The following is a 23728-nucleotide window of genomic DNA, read 5'->3' on the forward strand; positions in this document are numbered from 1 at the left end:
ATCTTGGCTCACTGGAACCTCTGCCTCCCGGGTTCAAGCAATTCTCCTGTCTCAGCCTCCCGAGTAGCTGGGATTACAGGCATCCACCACCATGCCCTGCTAATTTTTGTATTTGTAGTAGAGATGGGGTTTTGCCATGTTGGCCAGGCTGGTCTCAAACTCCTGACCTCATGTGATCTGCCCTCCTCAGCCTTCCAAAGTGTTGGGATTACAGGCATGAGCCAATGCACCCGGCTTTTTTTTTTTTTTGAGACAGTTTTGCTCTCTTTGCCCAGGCTGTAGTGCAGTGTGATATTGGCTCACTGCAATCTCCACCTCCCAGGTTCAAGCGATTTTCCTGCCTCAACCTCCTGAGTAGCTGTGACTACAGACAGGTGCCACCAGGCCCAGCTAATTTTTTTGTATTTTTAGTAGAGATAGGGGTTTCACCATATTGGCCAGGTTGGTCTCCAACTCCTAACTTTGGGTGATCTGCCCACCTTAGCCTCCTGAAATGTTGGGATTATAGGCATGAGCCACTGCGCCCAGCTGAGCCTACTTTCTTCTGGTCTTCTTCTCATGCCTCCCCACCACCACCCTGGCCCCCTGCTGTTACATACATATATATGTTTTTTTTTTTTTTTTAAAGAGATGAAGTCTTGCTCTGTTGCCCAGGCTGGTAGGCTGATCTCAAACTCCTGGCTTCAGGTGATCCTCCTGCCTTGGCCTCCCAAAGTGCTGTTGTTACAGGCATAAGCCATCACACCTGGCTATTTTTCACGCTTTTAAAACTCAGTTTATTCATTCATTTATTCACTCATTCTTTGGTTAATACTCATATACTGGTTTATTTTATTATTTTATTATGTTATATTTTTAAATACAGCGTCTCACTCTGTGCCCCAGGCTGGAGTGCAGTGGCATGATCATGACTCTGCAACCCCAAACTCCTGGGCTCAAGGGATCCTCCCATCTCAGCCTCCCAAGAACTTAGGATTACAGGCACATACTACCACACTCTGCTAATTTTTTAAAATTAATTAATTTTTTTTCTTTTTTTTTTTTGTAGAACCAGTGTGTGTTAGGCCATTCTTGCATTACTATAAAGAAATACCTGAGACTGGGTAATTTATTAAGAAAAGAGGTTTAGTTGACTCACGATTTCACAGACTGTATAGGAAGTGTGGCGCTAGGCATCTGCTCAGCTTCTAGGGAGGCCTCAGGGAGCTTTTACTCATGCTGGAAGGTGAAGGTGGAGCAGGTGTGTCACCTGGTAAAGACAGGAGCAAGGGTGGGGGGAGGTGCCACACCCTTAAACAACCAGATTTCTCAAGAACTCACTTATTATGATGGGGATAGCTACAAGGTGTGAGGGATCTGCCCCCATGACCAAAACACCTCCCACCAGGCCCCACCTCCAGCACTGGAGATTAAATTTCCACATGCGATTTGAACAGGGATAAATATCCAGACTATATCATTTTGCCCCTGGCCCTCCCAAATCTCATGTCCTTCTCAAGTTGCAGAATACAATCATGCCTTCCCAAGAGTTCACCAAAGTCTTAACTCATTCCAGTGTTAACTGAAAAGCCCAAAATTCAAAGTCTCATCTGAGATAAGGCAAGTCTCTTCCACCTATGAGCCTATAAAATCAAAAACAAGCTATTTACTTCCAAGTTACAATGGATGTATAGGCATTGGGGAAACATGCCCATTCCAAAAGAGAAATTGGCCAAAAGAAAGGGGCTACAAGCTCCATACAAATTCAAAACCCAGCAGGGCAATTATTATATTATAAAGCTCCAAAGTAATCTCCTTTGACTCCATGTCCCATATCCAGGGCTCACTGGTGCAAGGAGTGGGCTCCCAAGGCCTTGGGAAGCTCCGCCCCTGTAGTTTGCATAGTACGGCCTCTACAGCTGCTCTTATGGGCTGGAGTTGAGCGCCTGTGGCTTTTCCAGGCACAGGGTGCAAGCTGTCAGTGGATCTATCATTCTTAGGTCTGGAGGGTGGTGACCCCTTTCTCACAGCTCCACCAGGCAGTTCCCCAGTGGAGACTGTGTGGAGCCTCCAACCCCACATTTCCCCTCCAAACTGCCCTAGTAGAGGTTCTCTGTGAGGGTTCCACCCCTGCAGCAGGCTTCTGCCTGCTGGGCACCCTGGCTTTCTCATACATTCTCTGAAATCTAGGTAGAGGCTGCCAAGCCTCCTTCACTCTTACAGTCTGCATGCCTGCAGGCTTAACACCACATGGAAGCTGCCAAAGCATATGGCTTGTGTCCTTTGGAGCAGCAGCCTGAGCTGTGCCTGGGGCCGCTTGAGCCACAGCTGGAGCTGGAACAGTCTGGATGTGGGGAGCACTGTCCCAAGGAGGCTGTGCAGAGCCGTGGGGCCCTAGGCCTGGCCCACAAAACGATTCTTCCCTCCTAGGTCTCTGGGCCTGTGCCTGTGATGGCAAGGGCTGCCCCTTAGATCTCTGAAATGCCTTCAAGGCCTTTTTCCCATTGTCTTAGCTATTAGTACCTGGCTCTCTTTTAGTTACTCAAATTTCTCTAGCAAGTGGTTGCCCCACAGCCTGCTAGAATTCCTCTACTGAAAATACTTCTTTCTCTGTCACATGGCCAGGCTGCAAATTTTCTAAACTTTTACACTCTGCTTCCCTTTTAAATATAACTTCTAACTTTAAGTCATTTTTTTGCTCTCACATCTGAGTTAGGCAGTTAGATGCAGCCATGTCGCTTCTTGAACACTTTGCTGCTTAGAAATTTCCTCTGCCAGATACCCTAGGTTGTCACTCTGAAGTTCAAACTTTCATAGGTCCCTACAGCACGAACAAGGTGCAGCCAAGTTCTTTGCTAGGGCATAATGAGGGTGACCTTTGCTCCATTTCTAGGTTCCTCATTTCCATCTGAGACCTCGTCAACCACGCCTTCACTTTCCATATCACCATCAGCATTCTGGTTACAACCATTTGACCAGCCAAGCACTATTCTAACTTCTGGGAATACAGAAGTGCTCCTCATGGAACTTAACAGTCTAGTGGAGGAAGAAGGACAATAAATGCAACAAAGAAGTAAATTAGTCAGGATGTCAGAGAGTGGTAAGTCCCATGGAGAAAAATGAAGCAGGGATGCATAAAGTTAGTTCAGAGAGAGAACAGGATACAATTTTAAATAGTGTGATCAGATAAGGGTTTATTAAGAAGGTGGCATTTAGGCCAAGACATGAAGGAAGTAAGAGAGCAAGCTATGTAGATAGCTGGGAAGAGCATTCCTAGGAAGAGGGAACACGTATCTAATAGAGAAGCATGTCTAGCATGTTCAAAGAATAGCAAAGCCTTGGTAGCCTTAATGAAGAAAGCAATGGAGAGAGTAATAAGAGATGAAGTCAGTGAGCTAAAGGAGGGCATGAAGATTAGAGTAGGGCCCTATAAACTGGGTGACCACTGTCAAGTGAAATTAAGGCTGTTGAGGCAGAAATGATTTGATAAAGGTTTATTGTAAGCCAAATGTGAGGATAAGCCCAGGAAAACATACCAACAAAGTTGAGAGTGTTCTGGAGTCTGTTACAAGTTGGAAAGCTTTAATAGGAAAGTTAGAAGAAAGGAGGGGGACTCTTCGTACAGGAGTTTTCCTTTTTCATTGGAGGGTACAATACAAAGGTTACAATAATTGGCTACAGTTTGCAACATGAAGACTAAAATGTCTACATGCAAGACAATCAGTAAAACCTTATGACTCAGAAATAAATCAGTGTCCTTTTCAGTGTCAGTAGGTGGTGCATTGATCAGTACATCAACAATTTGAGGAACTCATAAGATTCCTTACTCAGGACAAGGTATCACCATGAATCACAAGACCTTCCCAAGATGGGTTAATTTGGAAGCTGTTTACTTTTAAAGTAAACTGTCAAATGTGACCTGTAGGTTATTGCCATATATAATTTGTCATCCAAACTGGAAGACTTCTAGAATGAAAGGTGGAGGTGAGGGTTATTAATAATTAACACTAGGGCTGGGCGCGGTGGCTCACGCTTGTAATCCCAGTACTTTGGGAGGCCGAGGCGGGCAGATCACGAGGTCAGGAGATTGAGACCATCCTGGCCAACATGGGGAAACCCCGTCTCTACTAAAAAAAAAAAAAATTTAGCTGGGCATGGTGGCACATGCCTGTAATCCCAGCTACTCGGGAGGCTGAGGCAGGAGAATCACTTGAACCAGGGAGTCGGAGGTTGCAGTGAGCCGAGATCGTGCCACTGTACTCCAGCCTGGCAACAGAGTGAGATTCCGTCTCAAAAAAAAAAAAAAAAAAAAAAATTAATACTAATTCAGTGGAGAGAAGCCAGGGCTGTCCTGGACAAACTCTGACGTGTAATCATTCTACTTATGGACCATTGTAAGGACTTGGGCTTTTAAAAAATCTGACTGAGATGGGAAGCGATTGGAAGGTTTTGAGCAGAAAAGTAACATGATATAATTGAGATAGCTCTGACTACTATGCTGAGAGTAGATTGAAGGGGCGTAGGAGCAGCCTTAATGAGGAAGGATTGGCTGGGGGCTAACAGAATACAGGCAAGAAACTGGATTCTACATATGTTGAAATTATGGCAAAAGACTTTATTGACAGATTGGATGTGGAGTACGAGAGGAAGAGCAGCCAGGAAAATAAAGTTCCCATTTTCTGAGTTGGGAAGGACTTCAGGAAAAGCAGATTTGGGATGAAATTAGGAGCTAAATTTGACATGTTATGTTTGAGACACCTATTACGTATCCAAGTGAGGATATCGAGTGGGCAGTTATTATGTGAGCCTGGAGTTCACTTCTCTCTATGTATTGGTGTTCATCAATGCAGAGATGATATTTAAACCATGAGACTGAATTTTTTTAAAAAGGAAGAGGACCGAAGACTAAGTTCTGGGCGCTCCAATTTTAGGCAGTAGCGGAGATGAAGAAAAACCAGCACACTAGATGGTTAAAGAGCAGCCAACAAGGTAAGAGGAAAACCAAGCAAGTGTCATTTTTGTTGGTTTTTTTGATACAGAGTCTCACTCTGTCACCTAGGCTGGAGTGCAGTGACACAATCTCGGCTCACTATAACCTCTGCCTTCTGGGTTCAAGTGTTTTTCTTGCCTCAGCCTCCCAAGTAGCTGGGACTACAGGTGTGTGCCACCATGCCCGGCACAAGTGTCATGTTGTAGAAAGCAGTTCAAGGATGAAAGAGAAATGAGTTTGTCACATGCCTTGAGAGGTCAGGTAAGAGGAGGACTATGAATCAACTATTGAATTCAGAAACATGCAGGTCACTGGGGACCTTGATAGAGGTGCTCTGGTGAAAGGTGAGGGCTAAAGCTTAATTGTAGTGGGGCCAAGTGAAAATTGAAAGAACAAAGTTAAAAGTAGCAAGTAGATATAGCAATCTTCCAAGGAGTTTTGCTGCTAAGGGACAGGGAGATGTGGGGCAGGAGCTGACAGCAGAAACTGGATCGAGAGAGAGCTTTTACAGCCTGTTTGCATACTGAATGGGAAAGATCCAGTAGAGAGGGAAAAGATTTATGATGGAGGAATCAGGAGAATTGCTAGAGCAACATCTTTGAGTTGGTAAAGGAGTAGGAGGCAGGGCGGGTAAGGAGTATATAAGGCTGGGGCCGGGCGTGGTGGCTCACACCTATAATCCCAGCACTTTGGGAGGTCGAGGCAGGCCACTCACTTGAGCCCAGGAGTTCAATACTAGCATGGCCAACACGGCAAAAACCTGTCTCTACCAAAAATACAAAAATTAGCTGGGTATGGTGGTGCATGCCTGTAATCTTAGCTACTTGGGAGGTTGAGGCATGAGAATCGTTTGAACCGAGGCAGAGGTTGCAGTGAGCCACTGCACTCCAGTGGGGAGGAGAGACCATTCAGGAGAAACAGGAGAAAAGACAGAGTGTGTGGGTACAGATGGAGTTAGGCTGGTGTATTATGGTGCTTGTAGAGGTTCCCTCCATTGCTTCTATTTTCTAGGTGAAATAGGAAGCCAAGGCACAGCTGAGGGTGAGCATGGGGGAGGAGGTGATGGAGTTCTGAAGAGAAAGAAGGTCCTCCAGGATAGAGAATGAACCAGGACAATTAGGATCCTCTTGAAGTCACTGATGGTCAGTTTAAAGTGAAACCAGTCAGATGGAATATATTTTCCATCTACATTTGGCTATGCAGGTGCTAGAAAGAAGTAGGAGGGAGGTTAGATTTAACCAGCTTTATAGTTCCCCCAAAAGCAAGGCAGATAAGAAAGGGGCAAGGAAGTTGATTATGATGATTAAGCATGGAATTTAAGCTTGCCAAGAAGGGGTATGAGGACATGAGTAAGATGAGAGATAGTGAAAATGTGGACATCTTTGCCAGGTATGGAGCCAAACACAGTATGCATTGTCTCATGTAATATCCACCCAAAGGGGACTGTTATCATCCCTCTTTACAGATGAAGAAGCTGAGTTTTAGGGAAGATTATAACTTGCTCGAGGTCACACAGTTGATAGAGAAGGGACACACCCAGTGTCAGGTCCTGGAACACTTGTCTCCAAAGACTATGTACTTAGCACTATTTGCTTTAACTGCAGTATTACTGAACATTAAAAAAAATTGATGATTATGTACAAAGGATGGTAATTTTGTCCAATATATTTTTGTTAATATTTTTCCAACTTGTGTTAATTTTAAGATTTTCTGTTGTACAGAATTATTTAAAAGTTTATAGTAAAATACATCTTATCTTCAATTTCCTATTCATCTTAAAATTAAGTATCACCTATATTTTCTTCTAGCTTTTGATTTATTTATTCTTGGCTCTATTTTATTTACATTTATTACATTTGGCTCTTTAGTTGATCAGGAATTAATTTGGTGTGTGATTTATGGTAAGATACTATTTATTCCCCCAGTTTTTCCATTTTTACCAGTTTTTTAGCTTGTCAATTGTCCCAGCACCAGTCTTCAACAATGTATCATTTTCTTGATAATTTATAATTCACCTTTATCATATGTTACAATTTTTTCAACACTTGGGTCTGTTTCTGCCATACCTCTTCTATTTTGTTGATAGATTTATCTTTCCTCTGTGTATGTGTGTGTGTGTGTGTGTTTTCCAGGAAACCCAGAGTAATCACTGTGTGTTTTTATATATTTGAGAGAACATTTCCCCTTATCACTGATCTTTTCCAAAAATTTCTTAAACATATTACATATTTGTTCTTTCAGATGCTCGTTACAATTATTTTTTAACTTCTTAAAATATCTCATTGAGGATTCCATTCTAAGATGGCCGAATAGGAATAGCTCTGGTCTGCAGCTCCCAGTGTGATCGGCGCAGAAGACGGGTGATTTCTGCATTTCCAACTGAGGTACCTGGTTCATCTCATTGGGATTGGTTGGACAGTGGGTGCAGCTCATGGAGGGTGAGCCAAAGCAGGGCGGGGCACTGCCTCACCTGGGAAGTGCAAGGAGTCAGGGAATTTCCCTTTCCTAGCCAAGGGAGGCCGTGACAGATGGTACCTGGAAAAACGGGACACTCTCGCCCAAATATTGCACTTTTCCAAAGGTCTTAGCAAACAGCACACCAGGAGATTATAAGCCGTACCTGGCTCAGTGCTAGTGAGCCTTGCTCACTGCTAATGCAACAGTCTGAGATTGACCTGCGAGGCAGCAACCTGGCATGGGGAGGGGTATCTGCCATTGCTGAGGTTTGGGTAGGTAAACAAAGTGACTGTGGAAACTCGAACTGGGTGGAGCCCATCACAGCTCAGTGAGGCTGGCTGCCTCTGTAGTCTCCACCTCTGGGGGCAGGGCATAGCTGAACAAAAGGCAGCAGAAACTTCTGCAGACTTAAACGTCCCTGTCTGACAGCTCTGAAGAGAGCAGTGGTTCTCCCAGTATGGTGTTTGAGCTTGGAGAATAGACAGACTGCCTCTTCAAGTGGGTCCCTGACCCCTGTGTATCCTAACTGGGAGACACCTCCCAGTAGGGGGTGACTGACACCTCATACAGGCAGGTGCCCCTCTGGGACAAAGCTTCTAGAGGAAGGATCAGGCAGCAATATTGGCTGTTCTGCAGTATTTGCTGTTCTGCAACCTCTGCTGGTGATACCCAGGCAAACAGTATCTGGAGAAGACCTCCAGCAAACTCCAAGAGACCTGCAGCTGAGGGACCTCACTGTTAGAAGGAAAACTGATGAACAGAAAAGGAATAGCATCAACATTAACAAAAAGGACAGCCACACCAAAACCCCATCTGTAGGTCACCAACATCAAAGACCAAAGGTAGATAAAACCACAAAGATGGGGAGAAACCAGAGCAGAAAAACTGAAAATTCTAAAAACCATAGCACCTCTTCTCCTCCAAAGGATCGCAGCTCCTCGCCAGCAACGGAACAAACCTTGGTGGAGAATGCCTTTGATGAGCTAACAGAAGTAGGCTTCAGAAGGTCGGTAATAACAAACTTCTCCAAGCTAAAGAAGGATGTTCTAACCCATCTCAAGGAAGCTAAAAACCTTGAAAAAAGATAAGACAAATGGCTAACTAGAATAAACAGTGCAGAGAAGACCTTAAATGACTTGATGGAGCTGAAAACCATGGCACAAGAACTTTGTGATGCATGCACAAGCTTCAATAGCCGATTTGATCAAGTGGAAGAAAGGGTATCAGGGATTGAAGATCAAATTAATGAAATAAATTGAGAAGATTAGAGAAAAAAGAGTAAAAGGAAACAAACAAATCCTCCAAGAAATATGGGACTATGTAAAAAGACCAAATCTACATTTGATTGGTGTACCTGAAAGTGACGGGGAGAATGGAACCAAGTTGGAAAACACTCTTCAGGCTTTTATCCAGGAGACCTTCCCCAACCTAGCAAAGCAGGCCAACATTCAAATTCAGGAAATACAGAGAACACCACAAAGATACTCCTCTAGAAGAGCAACCCCAAGACACATAATTGTCAGATTCACCAAGGTTGAAATGAAGGAAAAAATGTTAAGGGCAGTCAGAGAGAAAGGCTGGGTTACCCACATAGGGAAGCCCATCAGACGAACAGTGGATCTCTCAGCAGAAACCCTACAAGCCAGAAGAGAGTGGGGGTCAATATTCAACATTCTTAAAGAAAAGAATTTTCAACCCAGAATTTCATATCAAGCCAAACTAAGCTTCATAAGTGAAGAAGAAATAAAATCCTTTACAGACAAGCAAATGCTGAGAGATTTTGTCACCAACAGCCGTGCCTTACATGTTTAATTTAGAAGCACTAAACATGGAGAGGAACAATTGGTACCAGTCACTGCAAAAATATGCCAAATTGTAAAGACCTTCGATGCTATGAAGAAACTGCATCAACTAACAGGCAAAATAACCATCTAACGTCATTTTGACAGGATCAAATTCAAACATAACAATATTAACCTTAAATGTAAATGGGCTAAATGCTCCAATTAAAAGACACAGACTGGCAAATTGGATAAAGAGTCAAGACCAATCAGTGTGCTGTATTCAGGAGACCCATCTCATGTGAAGAGACACACATAGGCTCAAAATAAAGGGATGGAGGAAGATCTACCAAGCAAATGGAAAGCAAATAAAAGCAGGGGTTGCAATCCTAGTCTCTGATAAAACAGACTTTAAACCAACAAAGATCAAAAGGGACAAAGAAGGCCATTACATAATGGTAAAGGGATCAATTCAACAAGAAGAACTAACTATCCCAAATATATATGCAACCAATACAGGAGCACCCAGATTCATAAAGCAAGTCCTTAGAGACCTACAAAGAGAGTTAGACTCCCACACAATAATAATGGGAGACTTTAACACCCCACTGTCAATATTAGACAGATCAACGAGACAGAAGGTTAACAAGGATATCCAGGACTTGAACTCAGATCTGCACCAAGCAGACCTAATAGACATCTATAGAACTCTCCACCCCAAATCAACAGAATATACATTCTTCTCAAGCACCACATCACACTTATTCCAAAATTGACCACATCGTTGGAAGTAAAGCACTCCTAAGCAAATGTAAAAGAACAGAAATCACAACAAACTGTCTCTCAGATCACGGTGTAATCAAATTAGAACTCAGGATTAAGAAACTCACTCAAAACCATACAACTACATGGAAACTGAACAACCTGATCCTGAATGACTACTAGGTAAATAATGAAATGCAGGCAGAAATAAAGACGTTCTTTGAAAACAATGAGAACAAAAACACAATGTACCAGAATCTCTGGAACACATTTAAAGCAGTGTGTATAGGGAAATTTATAGCACTAAATGCCCACAAGAGAAAGCAGGAAAGATCTAAAATCGACACCTTAACATCACAGTTAAAAGAACTAGAGAAGCAAGAGTAAACAAATTCAAAAGCTAGCAGAAGGCAAGAAATAACTAAGATCAGAGCAGAACTGAAAGAGATAGAGACATAAAATCCCTTCAAAAAAAAATCAATGAATCCAGGAGCTCGTTTTTTGAAAAGATCAACAAAATTGATAGACCGTTAGCAAGACTAATAAAGAAGAAAAGAGAGAAGAATCAAATAGATGGTATAAAAAATGATAAAGGGGTATCACCACCAATCCCACAGAAATACAAACTACCATCAGCGAATACTATAAACACCTCTATGCAAATAAACTAGAAACTCTGGAAGAAATGGATAAATTCCTGGACACATACACCCTCCCAAGACTAAACCAGGAAGAAGTTGAATCTCTGAATACACCAATAACAGGCTCTGAAATTGAGGCAATAATTAATAGCCTACCAACCAAAAAAAGGCCAGGACCAGAGAGATTCACAGCCAAATTCTACCAGAGGTACAAAGAGGAGCTGGTACCATTCCTTCTGAAACTATTCCAATCAATAGAAAAGAGGGAATCCTCCCTAACTCATTTTATGAGGCCAGCATCATCCTGATACCAAAGCCTGGCAGAGACACAGCAAAGAAAGAGAATTTTAGACCAATATCCCTGATGAGCATCGATGCGAAAATCCTCAATAAAATACTGGCAAACTGAATCCAGCAGCACATCAAAAACCTCATCCGCCACGATCAAGTCGGCTTCATCCCTGGGATGCAAAGCTGTTTCAACATATGCAAATCAATGAACGTAGTCCATCATGTAAACAGAACCAAAGACAAAAACTGCGTGATTATCTCAATAGATGCAGAAAAGGCCTTCGACAAAATTCAAAAGCCCTTCATGCTAAAAACTGTCAATGAACTAGGTGTTGATGGAATGTATCTCAAAATAATAAGAGCTACTTATGACAAACCTACCGCCAATATCATGCAAAATGGGCTAAAGCTGTTGACCTGATAGATACGGGTTCAAGAGGACACAGCTGAATACCGTGCTTAGGAAAAGAACAGTTTCAAAGGCTTTCCATATTGTCAGATTTGATGATTTCCTCCTTGGTGCACATCTCTCTTGGCTGTGAGGCACATAAACAACCTCTATCAATCTAACTGGTTTGTGCATTTTTTCTGATTTTATATCTACTAGCAAAATATATCTTAAGCCATTTTTAGGAAACAGGAGATTTAGTCACATGCTCAACAAGAGCACAACAAATGGGGACCATTTAATGGTGTAAGGGCTGTGAGGTATAGCTGCTGAAACTGTAGCTAGGAGCTGCCTTGCTGCCTCCTTGCAGGCAGATTGGCCAGATGAGCCAGGCTAAAATACAATTAACATCTGCCATTGTGGTATAATATGAAATATGGATACCTGGTCTTTGTCTCAGTTCTTGTCATAGAGTTCCCCAAACCTCTAGAACTTCCTGAGTGGTAGGAGTATCTCATTAGTCATAATGAGCCCCTTGGATTAGATAACTCCTGAGTTTATGCTAATGAGGTTACTTAATGTGGGGCCCTAGGTATTCTTATGATGGGGCTAGTCCCTGGAAAGACCGGTCATTTGAGGAATTAGAGGGTTGGAACTTTCAGCTCTACCCACTGACCTCTGGGTGGGGAAGGTGCTGGAGATCAAGCTCTCTAAAAACTCTTGAACAACAAGATTTGAGGAGCTTCCAGTAAATGTGTCCACAAGCTGGGAGGGCACTGCACCCCAGCTTCACTGGGACAGAAGCTCTTGCACTTAGAATCCTTCCAGACCTAGCCCTACATGCTGCTTCATCTGGCTGTTCATCTGTATCCTTTATAATAAATTGGAAAATGTAAAGGTTTAGCTGAATTTGGTGAGCCTTTCTAGCAAATTAATTGAACCCAAGAAGGGGGCTATAGAAACCCTGGTTTGTAGCTGGTAGGTCAGAGGTGCGTGTGGCTTGGACGTTTGAATGGCATCTGAAGAGGGACAGAGCACACAACCTGTGGGATCTGATACTGTCTCCCGCAGATAGGGTCAGAGCTGAATTCCATTAGAGAGCACCCTGTTGGTATCTGCTGGAGAATTGCTTGGTGTGTGAGGAGCCCCCCACCACATCTGGTCACAGAAGTATTGCGGGTTGACTGTGACAGTAGAGGGTAAAAAATGGTTTGTTTTTTCCTCTAACAGCCATCAATCCCTCTCAAAGGAGTTTGTAAGGTTTTTTGGATAGGAATGCTGTGTATAATCATTTGGTTCACTTCAGAAACTACTATAATTTTGAATGTGCTGGTTTGCTTCCAAATGTACACACACACACACACACACACACACATTGTTGTCACCTAATATTTGCATTAATAAAATGATGTTATTTTTATTTGGATAGCATTTGTATAATTGGAAAAGAGGGTTAATCTTTATATATATTTTACCAGTCCTTGACTAACATGTTTTCAAGACCTCTTACCAATCCATTTCATCGAATTAATGAGTAAGGAGACTCTCTAGAAATGGTTGGTTTGCAAAGCAAGGACATTATCTGGAAGAATTCTCCAGAGTTTACTGTATGACGAGCATTTCTTGATAGCAAGGTTCATTTTAGTGTCAATCATTACAGTCAGTCCATTTCAGCGGGAACAACGGATTTCTCCACAGAGTCTTATTTATCTGTTTTTCACTTCACCAAATGGGGGAGATATTTTTTCAGAATGCAGTTATTAGAACCTTGGGATTTTCTTCTGTCTCCATTGAGTCTCTTGTTTTTTTCCCAGATCTGAACCTGAAAATAAAATAGATGCTAAAGAAAATTAAATATTCAAGACTTTCCTCCTCAAAACGCTCCAAACTGACATTGAAAAATATTTCTCCAATCAATGAACAAGTAACTCTAATGAGAACCTCATAGTGTAGATCTAGTATTTTATGCTTTTAAACATCTGAGGCCACTTTCTTAATTAAGTATAGAAGCCAGAATTTAAACTCTTTCACAGTTTTCCCAAGCAAATGATAGAGAGGGAGGCATGAAATTCTTGGCAATTAAAGTTGTTACAGAAGTAGTTCTATCATTAGAACAAAACAACTTATCAAAAATGGGCACTTTTTTGCTGTAAATGTTCTGTCAGGGATCAGAATTAATTCACATGCAGAGTTACCTTTATCAAGGCCAGGCACTGAGAACACTTTATGTTTTGTCACCTCAAAATAGCCATATGAAATATCCCATATAGCAGATGGGAATACTGAGGCTTAGTGAATATTAAGTGATATGCCCAAATGTTTGCAGTAGATTTGGGATTTAAAGCCAGGCAGTGTTACTCAAAACTCTAAACTTCTCCTAAATACTACTAATCTTTTAAATGTTGGCTGTGGTGTCATAAAAAGATACTGGTCTTTGTCCCTGGTTCCTGAAACGGAGATCCTAAATCTCTTATAATTTCCGGAGTGACAGGGCGTGATAAGAGCTTCTGTTGTTCTAATGAGGCAACTCTGGCAGGGCCCTTAGATAGCTTCAGGGTGGGGGCTGGTCACCAGAAGACCAAGCCTTGATTAGAAACCTGGAAACTCTGGGGAGAGGAGGCTGGGGATAGACTTAATCCATCATGCCAATGTGACTAAACCTCCATGAAAACCTCTAAATGATGGGGTTTGGAGAGCTTCCGAGTTGGTGACCACATCCATGTGCCAGGAGGGCAGTGCACCTTATTTAACTCCACAGGGACAGAACCTCTGCACTCAGGACCTTTCCAGACCTCTCCACATGTACCTCTTCATCTGGCTGTTCATTTGTATCCTTTATAAGAAACCAGTGTTTCAGGCCGGGCGCGGTGGCTCAAGCCTGTAATCCCAGCACTTTGGGAGGCTGAGACGGGCGGATCACGAGGTCAGGAGATCGAGACCATCCTGGCTAACGCGGTGAAACCCCGTCTCTACTAAAAAATACAAAAAACTAGCCGGGCGCAGTGGCGGGCGCCAGTAGTCCCAGCTACTTGGGAGGCTGAGGCAGGAGAATGGCGTAAACCCGGGAGGCGGAGCTTGCAGTGAGCTGAGATCGGCCACTGCACTCCAGCCTGGGAGAGAGAGCGAGACTCCGTCTCAAAAAATAAATAAATAAATAAATAAATAAAAATAAAAATAAAGAAACCAGTGTTTCTTATAAAGTGGTCAGTGTTCTGAGTGCTGTGAGTCATTCTAGCAAATAAACCCGAGGAGGGGATTTGTTTGGAACCCCAGATTTGGTAGGAAAGTCAGAGAGAAATGTGGGTAACCTGGGGATCTGACACTTGCGAGTGGCGAGTGAAGCGAGGCAGTATTGTGGGACTGAGTCTTTACACCTATGGATTCTGATGCTAACTTCAGGTATTGTCAACATTGAACTGAATTATAGGACACTCAATAGGTGTCAGAATTGGTTCGTGTCAAGAAGAAAAACCCTTGCACAATCTCATAAGCCAAAAAAATGAGGTTGAATTGTTTTATTTTTGCATTTCCTTATTAATGTGGACAAACAACTTTTTTCATGTGTATATTGGACCCTGAAGTGACTTCTTCTCTAAACTATCTGTTCTTATCCTTTGCTGGTTTTCCTACTGAACTGTTTGTCTTTTTCTCACTGATTGCTATGAGCTTTTTGTATATTAGGTATATTAGCCTTACATCTAGATTTTGTGTAGCAAATATTTTCTCCTGGCTTATTGACTTTTGCCTTTGTGGGTGGTTTCCTTTTGCCTTGCCAATAATTTTAAAAATGTACAATCAGATATATCAATCTGTTCCTTTATGGTTCTTTGATTTTATGTTATGCTCGGTAAGATCTTCTCTAAGGTTATAAAAATGTTAGTTTCCTCCTGGTACATTTATGATTTTACATTTTTAGGCCTAAATTTTTTAACTGTCTGGATTTTATCTTGATGCTTTTTTTTTTTTGGAGACAGAGTCTTGCTCTGTCACCCAGACTGGAATGCAGTGGCACAATCTTGGCTCACTGCAACCTCTGTCACCCTGGTTCAAGCGATTCTCCTGCCTCAGCCTCCCAAGTAGCTGGGATTACAGGGGTGCACCACCACGCCTGGCTAATTTTTGTATTTTTGGTAGAGATGGGGTTTCATCATGTTGGCCAGGCTGGTCTTGAACTCCTGACCTCAAGCAATCTGCCTGCCTCAATCTCCCTAAGTGCTGGGATTACAGGTATGAGCCACTGTGCCCAGCCAATGCATTTTTTTAAGATCCAACTTTTTAATTTATTCAGAATGTCTAGCTGAATGTTCTAATACCTCTTACTGAATAATTATTCCCCCTTGACTTTGCTACTTTTTATTACATAGTGAATTTTTTATTTTCTTAGGTTTTATCCTGAACTCTGTCCCATTCCACTGGTTTCTAGTCCTATACCATTATCACACTGTTTTAGTTACTATTGCTCAACAATATGCTTTATCATTATTATTATTTTTGAGACAGAGTCTCGCTCTGTTGCCCAGTCTGGTGTGCAGTGGCACGATCTTGGCTCACTGCAACCTCCACCTCCTGGGTTCAAGCAATTCTCCTGCCTCAGCCTCATGAGTAGCTGGGACTACAGGCATGCACCACCACGCCCAGCTAATTTTTGTATTTCAGAGACAGGGTTTCACCATGTTGGCCAGGATGGTCTCGATCTCTTGACCTCATGACCAGCCCACCTCGGCCTCCCAAAGTGTTGGGATTACAGGCATGTGCCACCGTGCCCGGCCTATTATTATTATTATTATTATTATTATTATTTGAGATGGAGTTTCGCTCTTGTTGCCCAGGCTGGAGTGCAGTGGTGTGATCTCAGCTCACTGCAACCTCTGCCTCCTGGGTTCAAGCAGTTCTCCTGCCTCAGCGTCCTGAGTAGCTGGGATTACATGTGACTGCCACCGCACCCGGCTAATTTTTTGTATTTTTATTAGAGACGAGGTTGCACTATGTTGGCCAGGCTGGTCTCAAACTCCTGACCTCAGGTGATCCACCTGACTCTGCCTCCCAAAGTGCTGGGATTACAGGTGTGAGCCACTGTGCCCAGTCAGCAATATGCTTTATTATCTAATAGAGCTAGTCTCTGCTTATTACTCTTCTCTTTTAGAACCTTCCTAGCTATTCTTCCATGCATATTCTCCCTAAGGCATTTCGGTATCATTTTGTTAAAAGTTCTACTTACCATTTCACTTTCTGCATCTGCTCTAAGGTTTCGGGAAGAGTCATTCCTAAACTTTCAGGGAAAAAAAGGGTGAGAATTCCAATCAGGACAGTCAGACTACCCATGACGATGTAGGGCAGCATTCTGTTGTAAGCACCTATAAAGCACAGGACATAAGAACATCAGTCAGATACAAGGACTCTCTGGGTACTCTTGAGCATCATTTTGTGAAGGTGGTGAACAGTATAAGAGAATGGATTTAAATCTGAATATTTTCAGATAAAAAAAGTAAGCAAAATATCAGTTTCTTTTTGGCAGATGACAATATGCATTTCTGTAATCCTTTTGCATTATCATAAGGCTTTTCATTCTCTCCTGTCAACTGGTATCCTCTAAGCTACTACTCAGTCATATGTGACAGATGTTCCTTTGGTAGAGTTCTTTGCCTACCAGAGTTACCTTCTTAAGGTAGAGGTAATTGGAAATGGGGGATAGGAGGACATCAAGGAGAAGGAGGTTAACCAGGATGTTTCAGGGATGGGTTTTGGCCATGATAAGTCTGGTGTGACCTCTGCTTTTGCCCAAACTAGTAGGCTGCAGTGGAAAGTTAGGTCCACAGAGCTATGAGACTCAAAAAACAAAACAAAACAAAACAAAACAAACAAAAAAACAACAACTAAGTATTATTTTCATGCCAGATTAAATCAGTAAACAATAAGTATCAGGCACATTCTGTAAAGGCACTGTGTGCCTGGATTTGGCTTCTTTTTGCAGCACTTACATGTCTTGGGTTAATATGTAATCTCTTCTTTATGAAGCTTTACTCACACAGGAGAACAACAGATTCTCATCTTGCTTTGCCTGTGTATACATACAGAGCTTACAGAGGAACAGCACACCCATGGATTTCATTTGACCCAAAACATAAGGAAAATATTGTTATTGCAGCTTCTCTGAGGCCTCTGTGTCACTAACAGGAGTAGCTATGTGGAGTAAAATGCTCTTGGACTCTATCTTATGTACCAGTGTCTGGCCACTGGACCGTCTGAGCATAGTATGAAAGTACAGGGAAGGACAAAGGGAAAAATAACAGCACTGTATAATCTGCTATCTCAGGTGTGGCACAGGGCAACAGTGCAGAATATGTTTAAGTTAGGAAAATGTTTCTCTTTCTCTATAAGGATTTGGATTATACCTTTCCTGAGAATTCATATATGTTCTCAGGTGTGTGTGTGTGTGTGCATGTGTACCAGTAGTTAACCAACTGCCCAATTCATGAGGTGTGTCTGCATTTCTCACCATTAGAGTCCTTAATGAGGACCAGGCATGGGGTGTCAGATCCTACATCAGATTGAACATGCTACTGAAACACCTGTGTAGTGTTATTTCAGATTGACACCTTTGAGTATATAAAAACTAAAATTGTCTTCATTACAAAGATATCATAAAGTCAAAATACAAATGGTAAACTAGAAAAAATATTTACAACATATATACAAAGGGCTAATTTCTTCCATTGCAAAGAGAAAAAGATGAATACACCATTAAAGAATGGGCAAAGAAGGCTGGGCGCAGTGGTTTGTGTCTGTAATCCCAGCACTTTGGGAGGCCAAGGTGGGTGGATCTCCTGAGGTCAGGGGTTCGAGACCAGCCTGACCAATATGGTGAAACCCCGTCTCTAATAAAAATACAAAAAAAAAAAAAAAAAAAATTAGCCAGGCATAGTGCATGCACCTGTAGTCCCAGCTATTCAGGAGGTTGAGACAAGAGAATTGCTTGAACCCGGGCAGCAGAGGTTGCAGTGAGCCGAGATTGTGCCACTGCATTCCAGCCTGGGTGACAGAATGAGACTCTGTCTCAAAAAAAAAAAAGGGCAAAGAACATGAGCAGTCAGTTCACTGAAAAATAAATAGAATGGCCAAAAAATACACAAAAACATGCTCAACCTCATTCATAATTAATAAATAGGAATGAAAGTAACAATGATATCCATTTTTCACATAACAGATAACCAATGATTAAAAAATTCGGTAGGCCAGGTGCTGTGGCTCAAGCCTGTAATCCCAGCGCTTTGGGAGGTTGAGGCGGGTGGATCACTTGAGCCCAGGAGTTCAAAACCAGCCTGAGCAACCTGGCAAAATCCCGTCTCTACCAGAAAAAAAAAAAAAAATTAGCTGGGCTTGATGGTGTGCATGCCTATAGTCCCAGCTAGTTGGGAGGCTGAGGTGGGAGGATCTCTTGAGCCTGGGAGATTGAGGCTGCAGTGAGCTGGGAATCTAGGATGGCACCACTACACTTCAGAGTGAGACCCTGTCTCAAAAAAAAAAAAAAAAAAGAATTAGGTAATCTTTATTGTTGGTGAGATTATTGAAAACAACCACTCTTACCTATTAATAATTAAATTATAGTTTGGTACAATATGTAGAGTTCAATTTGGGAATATCTATGAAATTTTTTTTTTTTGAGACAGAGTCTTGCTCTGTCGCCCAGGCTGGAGTGCAGTGGCCGGATCTCAGCTCACTGCAAGCTCCGCCTCCCGGGTTCACGCCATTCTCCTGCCTCAGCCTCCCGAGTAGCTGGGACTACAGGCGCCCGCCACTGCGCCCGGCTAGTTTTTTATATTTTTTTAGTAGAGACGGGGTTTCACCGTGTTAGCCAGGATGGTCTCGATCTCCTGACCTCGTGATCCGCCCGTCTCGGCCTCCCAAAGTGCTGGGATTACAGGCTTGAGCCACCGCGCCCGGCTCTATGAAATTTTTAACTGCACTCTTTGCTGCAGGAATTTTACTTCTATGAATCTATCTGTAAATCCAAATATATGTAAGTAAATTCACAAAGGGTGTAGGAGCATAGGAGAATGTTCGTTGTAATGTTATTTGTAATAGCAAAAACCTGGAAATGACCTACATGTCCTCCATTCATTGGAGCCTAGTTAAATAAATTATGTGTTTCAGTATAAAAGTAAGATTTTCATTGTGAAAACGTCAAATAGCATAGAATGTACTGGAAAAAAGTACAAACTCACCTCTCCTCTCCCAGGAGGAGCCCTAGAAAACCAACATGAACTGTTTGGTGAGTTGTTCTACAGACATTTTGTTTTGCACATCATGTACACACGTGTGTGTGTGTGTGTGTGTGTGTGTATATATATATATATATATATATAATTTTTTAATGGCACTCTTTGCTCCAGGAGTTTTACTTGTATGAATCTATCTGTAGATTATACTTAGGTATACTTATTTTAAAATGTACTTATACACATTTTTAAAAGGAGGTGCCTATTTAAAAAGAAGGTAAAGGAGCAATATATAACCATTTGGAAGGATATTCTGATACAATGTTAAGTTTAAAAAGTTTCAACATATATAATGTTATTTATGTGTTTATTGTTTTTATTTATTATTATTATTATTATTTTGAGACAGAGGTTCACTCTTGTTGCCCAGGTTGGAGTGCAATGGTGCAATCTTGGCTCACTGCAGCTTCTGCCTCCCGGGTTCAAGCAATTCTCCTGCCTCAGCCTCCAGAGTAGCTGGGATTACAGGCACCTGCCATCACGCCAATTTTTGTATTTTTAGTAGAGACAGGGTTTCACCATGTTGGCCAGACTGGTCTCGAACTCCTGGCCTCAGGTGATCCACCCACCTTGGCCTCCCAAAGTGCTGGGATTACATGCATCAGCCACCACGCCCGGCCTGCTTGTGTGTTTAAAAGAGTATATACATACATGCGTACATGGTGTTGTGCAAAACAAAATGTCTGTAGCGCTATTCACCAAACAGTTTGTGGTTGGCTTTCTAGAGCTCCTCCTGGGAAAGAAGAGGTGAACTTGTACGTTTTTTCCAGTACATTCTATGCTATTTGACATTTTCACAATGAAAATCTTACTTTTATATTGAAAACTAATTTAAAGGAAGAACAAATGCACAAGATGCAGCTCACCGAGGTAAACAAAGTAGGGGGCAATGATGCTGCCCACTCTGGAGGCCATGGATGTGACCCCCACTGCCATGTTCCTGACCAGGGTTGGGTAGAGCTCAGCAGTGAAGACATACAGCATGGAGAAAGCAGAGGTGATTCCAAATTTTCCCAGCATGACCAGACCAATGGATAAGAAGTAATAATCTGGAAAAGAGACCCAGTATAAGCAAGGGTGCTTTTAGAAGTGATACTTTCTTGTATCAGTTGTTTTTATTGTCTTTTTTGCTTCAGTGGGAGTATTTTTATTAACATAAATATATTCCAAAAATAGCATGTTCTCTTCCAGTGTCCTAGTATTTGGGCATGGACAAAGATGGAGCATGAGGGGTGGCTTTGTACTTTGTTCTACTGTTATTCTAGGTCATTAATGCATTCAGTGACCTTTGTTGACTTGTCTTTTGTTTGTTACAACAGTTTCATGGGTAAGCTATTAGCATGTTAATATAGTTAAGTTTTATCTTTAAAGAGGAGGACCAATCCTTTCTATCCTGTTTCTTATTACTAAGAAATGTGTATTTCTATTACTATCAATAATTTATTGACATTTTAATATTATGAGAACATCAGAAACAAGGGGAAAAGGGAAGCATATATCCTTTTGTGCGCTATTTAACTACTTAAAGATTCAGACCAGAAAACCACTGAATGTATCCTGGAACCGACATGTCCTTCTCACTGTAATACTTGAATATACACAGGGAAAAGGTTTGAGAGTAGCCAGAAATTAGGAATCATGACTATGAGTTAAAGGGAGATTTTAGGTGAGTCTTTCTGTGAAGGGGATAACTGGAAGAGTTACTTTTCCTCTTTGGTGCTTTCTGCTTCTCTGAGGCTGTCTCTTTTGTTTGGGGTAGTTGTTTTGAACACAGGAAACAACATACGTAGTGAGCAATCAGCTGTCTAATTGACTTATGAATGGCTTATGATGTAAAGGCTGAATAAACATGGAGCAGTGACTCAGAAGCAGCCTAGTCAATATGTGGGTCTTTTCTGGTAAGCTGTTCATCTTGGTTAACTTCTTACCCACAGGTACCAGTTGAATGAAGAGAAGCACACCTCCTCCCCAGAACAGTACTGCAGCTATGATATAACGCCTGGGCAGGGTTCGCAATAGCAGCCAGGCTGTAATGTAAGCTGGAATTTCAATCAAAGCAGAGAGGAAACAGTTCAGGTAGGCATCTCCATGTAAATTAGGAGTATCCAGAGACAGAGCAAAGTAACCCACTGAGGTCAGCATCCTGAAAGAAAAAGGGATGTTGTGAATTGCTCTAAAATTTTATGATGGTCAAGAAATTCTCTATATCTTGCTGTCCTATAAGTAGCCACAACCTTGTTGGCTACTTAAATTTAAATAAATTAAAATTAAATAAAACCACAAATTCAGTTCCTTAGTTATGCTAGCCACACTTCAAGTGCTCAATAGCCACGTGTAACTAGTGGCTACTATATTGAACAACACAGATATGAAACATTTCTGTCACTGCAGAAGGTTCTATTGGATAGTGCTAGTCTATATATACCAATATTCAACAATAACTTTTCTCAGGTAGTTGATTTCAAGTTTTCCTATTTCCTGAATAGTTTGTACCTCCTCAGTCTCTTAGAGCTATTATTTGAAGAAAAAATATTAGTCACATCAGTGAACATAAAATCCAGATTTCAGTCTTTAACAAAAAAGAGATACAAGGGTCATACTGTGGGATTCACTTAGAATAAATTCCGATTCTCTTTAGGGAAAAGAGTGAATGTCCCCTAATGCTTCAAATTATCACAGAGTGCAGCCTGTATATTCTGTCATTATAGTTAACTTTCATGTAGAAGCTTCTCTGTGGGCCGTGTGTGGTGGCTCATGCCTGAAATCCCAGCACTTTGGGAGACCGAGGCAGGCAAATCACCTGAGGTCAGAAGTTTGAGACCAGCCTGGCCAACATGGTGAAACTTCGTCCCTACTTAAAAGACAAAAATTAGCCAGGCGTGGTGGTGGCATGTGCCTATAATCCGAGCTACTTGGGAGGCTGAGACAGGAGAATAACTTGAACTTGGGAGGCGAAGGTTGCAGTGAGCTGAGATCACGCCATTGCACTCCAGCCTGGGCGACAGAGCTAAACTCCATCTCAAAATAATAATAATAATAATAATAACAATTAATAAAAGAAGCTTCTCTGTGGAAAAAATAACTATGAAACTGAGTACCCCCATTTTTCTAAGGGATAGTTTATTTTCTCTCTCCTTTTCTCTTTCCTCCTTTTCCCCACTTTCTACTTACCTCTTTAGAAGTGCAATTATAGCCTTTTAACCTCCTCTTCACTAGACACTCCCTGCAGGGCAAGTTCATCTAACTATGTGCTTAGAAGATCCAGAGTGGAACTCTCACCCCCCAGATTTCCTCAAGCGATATCAGTCAATTTCCAACCTAAAGTATGCCTGCTAGAGTTTTTGGCCACCTATACAACCTGTTTCTGCTCATGAAGGCGCCAGCTCAGCTGCCCAGTAGATAAGGCAGCAAGCTAGCCCTCTGAGCCCTCACCTGCTTGCATCCTCCCCTGCCTTTTAGAAGTGCCTGCTTTCCACTTCAAAAAGAGAAGCGGTACCCTTTAGGCAGGAAGCCGATACCCTTCTCCCTAAGCTAGATTTGGAATAAAAAGTCACTTTCATTACATCAGACCTTGCTCTTGTTAATTGGACGCCGCAAGCTATGAGTGACTGAACCTGAGTTTCTGTTACAACTGCACTATGCAGACGCCCCTGTGTAGAAATTTGTTTATTATTAACATGACTGAGAAGCAGAGGATATCTGAAAAATGATTTCAGGAACACTGGTGGATCTTTTTACACATACTAGACCCAAATTAGATAATGCAAGGACTAATTCATAAACAAAACAAATAATTAAACTTTACTGCTCAAGGGATTTTAGTGATTTTCCCATTTAGTAATAGGAGCAGCTTAGATAGAACTAGTGACTAATTTTTTATTAGCTTAGTAGCATCACTGCCCAAGAGCATTTGCATCAGGGATATATATATATGCTGAAATGTCAGAACTAAGAAGGCCGTGTACCTAGGACAGACTTGCTTAATTCAGAGGCAGAAGCTCTGTCATTGATCTCTTCTAATTGCCAAGTAAGATGGCCCTTAAAAATAAACTTAGATTAGCTGCAGCCTAAATCTGCCAGTTCTGACGATCATCGTGTGTGCGTGTCTGTGTGTGTGTGTGTGTGTGTGCGCGCGTGTGTGTGCTGCCATCATAGGGTAGGAA

General features: G+C 41.9%; 2 protein-coding genes and 1 long non-coding RNA gene across 5 annotated transcripts in view; 1 reads left to right on the forward strand and 2 right to left on the reverse strand.

The window, feature by feature from the left end:
• Positions 1–21583, forward strand: part of LOC126956045 (uncharacterized) — a 34438-nt gene extending 12855 nt beyond the window's left edge. For both annotated transcript variants that reach the window (XR_007726220.1, XR_007726221.1), the window contains exons 3-6: positions 2873–3079; positions 4830–4968; positions 7211–7353; positions 21500–21583. This is a non-coding gene — a long non-coding RNA (uncharacterized LOC126956045). The remainder of the gene's footprint in view (positions 1–2872; positions 3080–4829; positions 4969–7210; positions 7354–21499) is intronic.
• The window catches only part of LOC126956020 (uncharacterized), a 297028-nt gene that overhangs the window by 187975 nt on the left and 85325 nt on the right, over positions 1–23728 (reverse strand). The gene's annotated exons all lie outside the window — the stretch shown is intronic.
• The window catches only part of SLC22A4 (solute carrier family 22 member 4), a 50102-nt gene continuing 39038 nt past the window's right edge, over positions 12665–23728 (reverse strand). The window contains exons 7-10 of one of the 2 annotated variants that reach the window (XM_050792808.1): positions 21527–21708; positions 20432–20614; positions 16508–16643; positions 12665–13111 (exon numbers count right to left, since the gene is read on the reverse strand). In XM_050792808.1, coding sequence (XP_050648765.1) covers positions 13036–13111; positions 16508–16643; positions 20432–20614; positions 21527–21708 — 577 coding nt within the window. In that variant the 3' untranslated portion in view covers positions 12665–13035. Of the gene's footprint in view, positions 13112–16507; positions 16644–20431; positions 20615–21493; positions 21709–23728 lie in introns of both variants that reach the window. The other variant, XM_050792807.1, reaches the window with a different exon arrangement.

The sequence above is a fragment of the Macaca thibetana genome, chromosome 6 (genome assembly GCF_024542745.1).
Source record: "Macaca thibetana thibetana isolate TM-01 chromosome 6, ASM2454274v1, whole genome shotgun sequence".
Lineage (NCBI taxonomy): Eukaryota > Metazoa > Chordata > Mammalia > Primates > Cercopithecidae > Macaca > Macaca thibetana.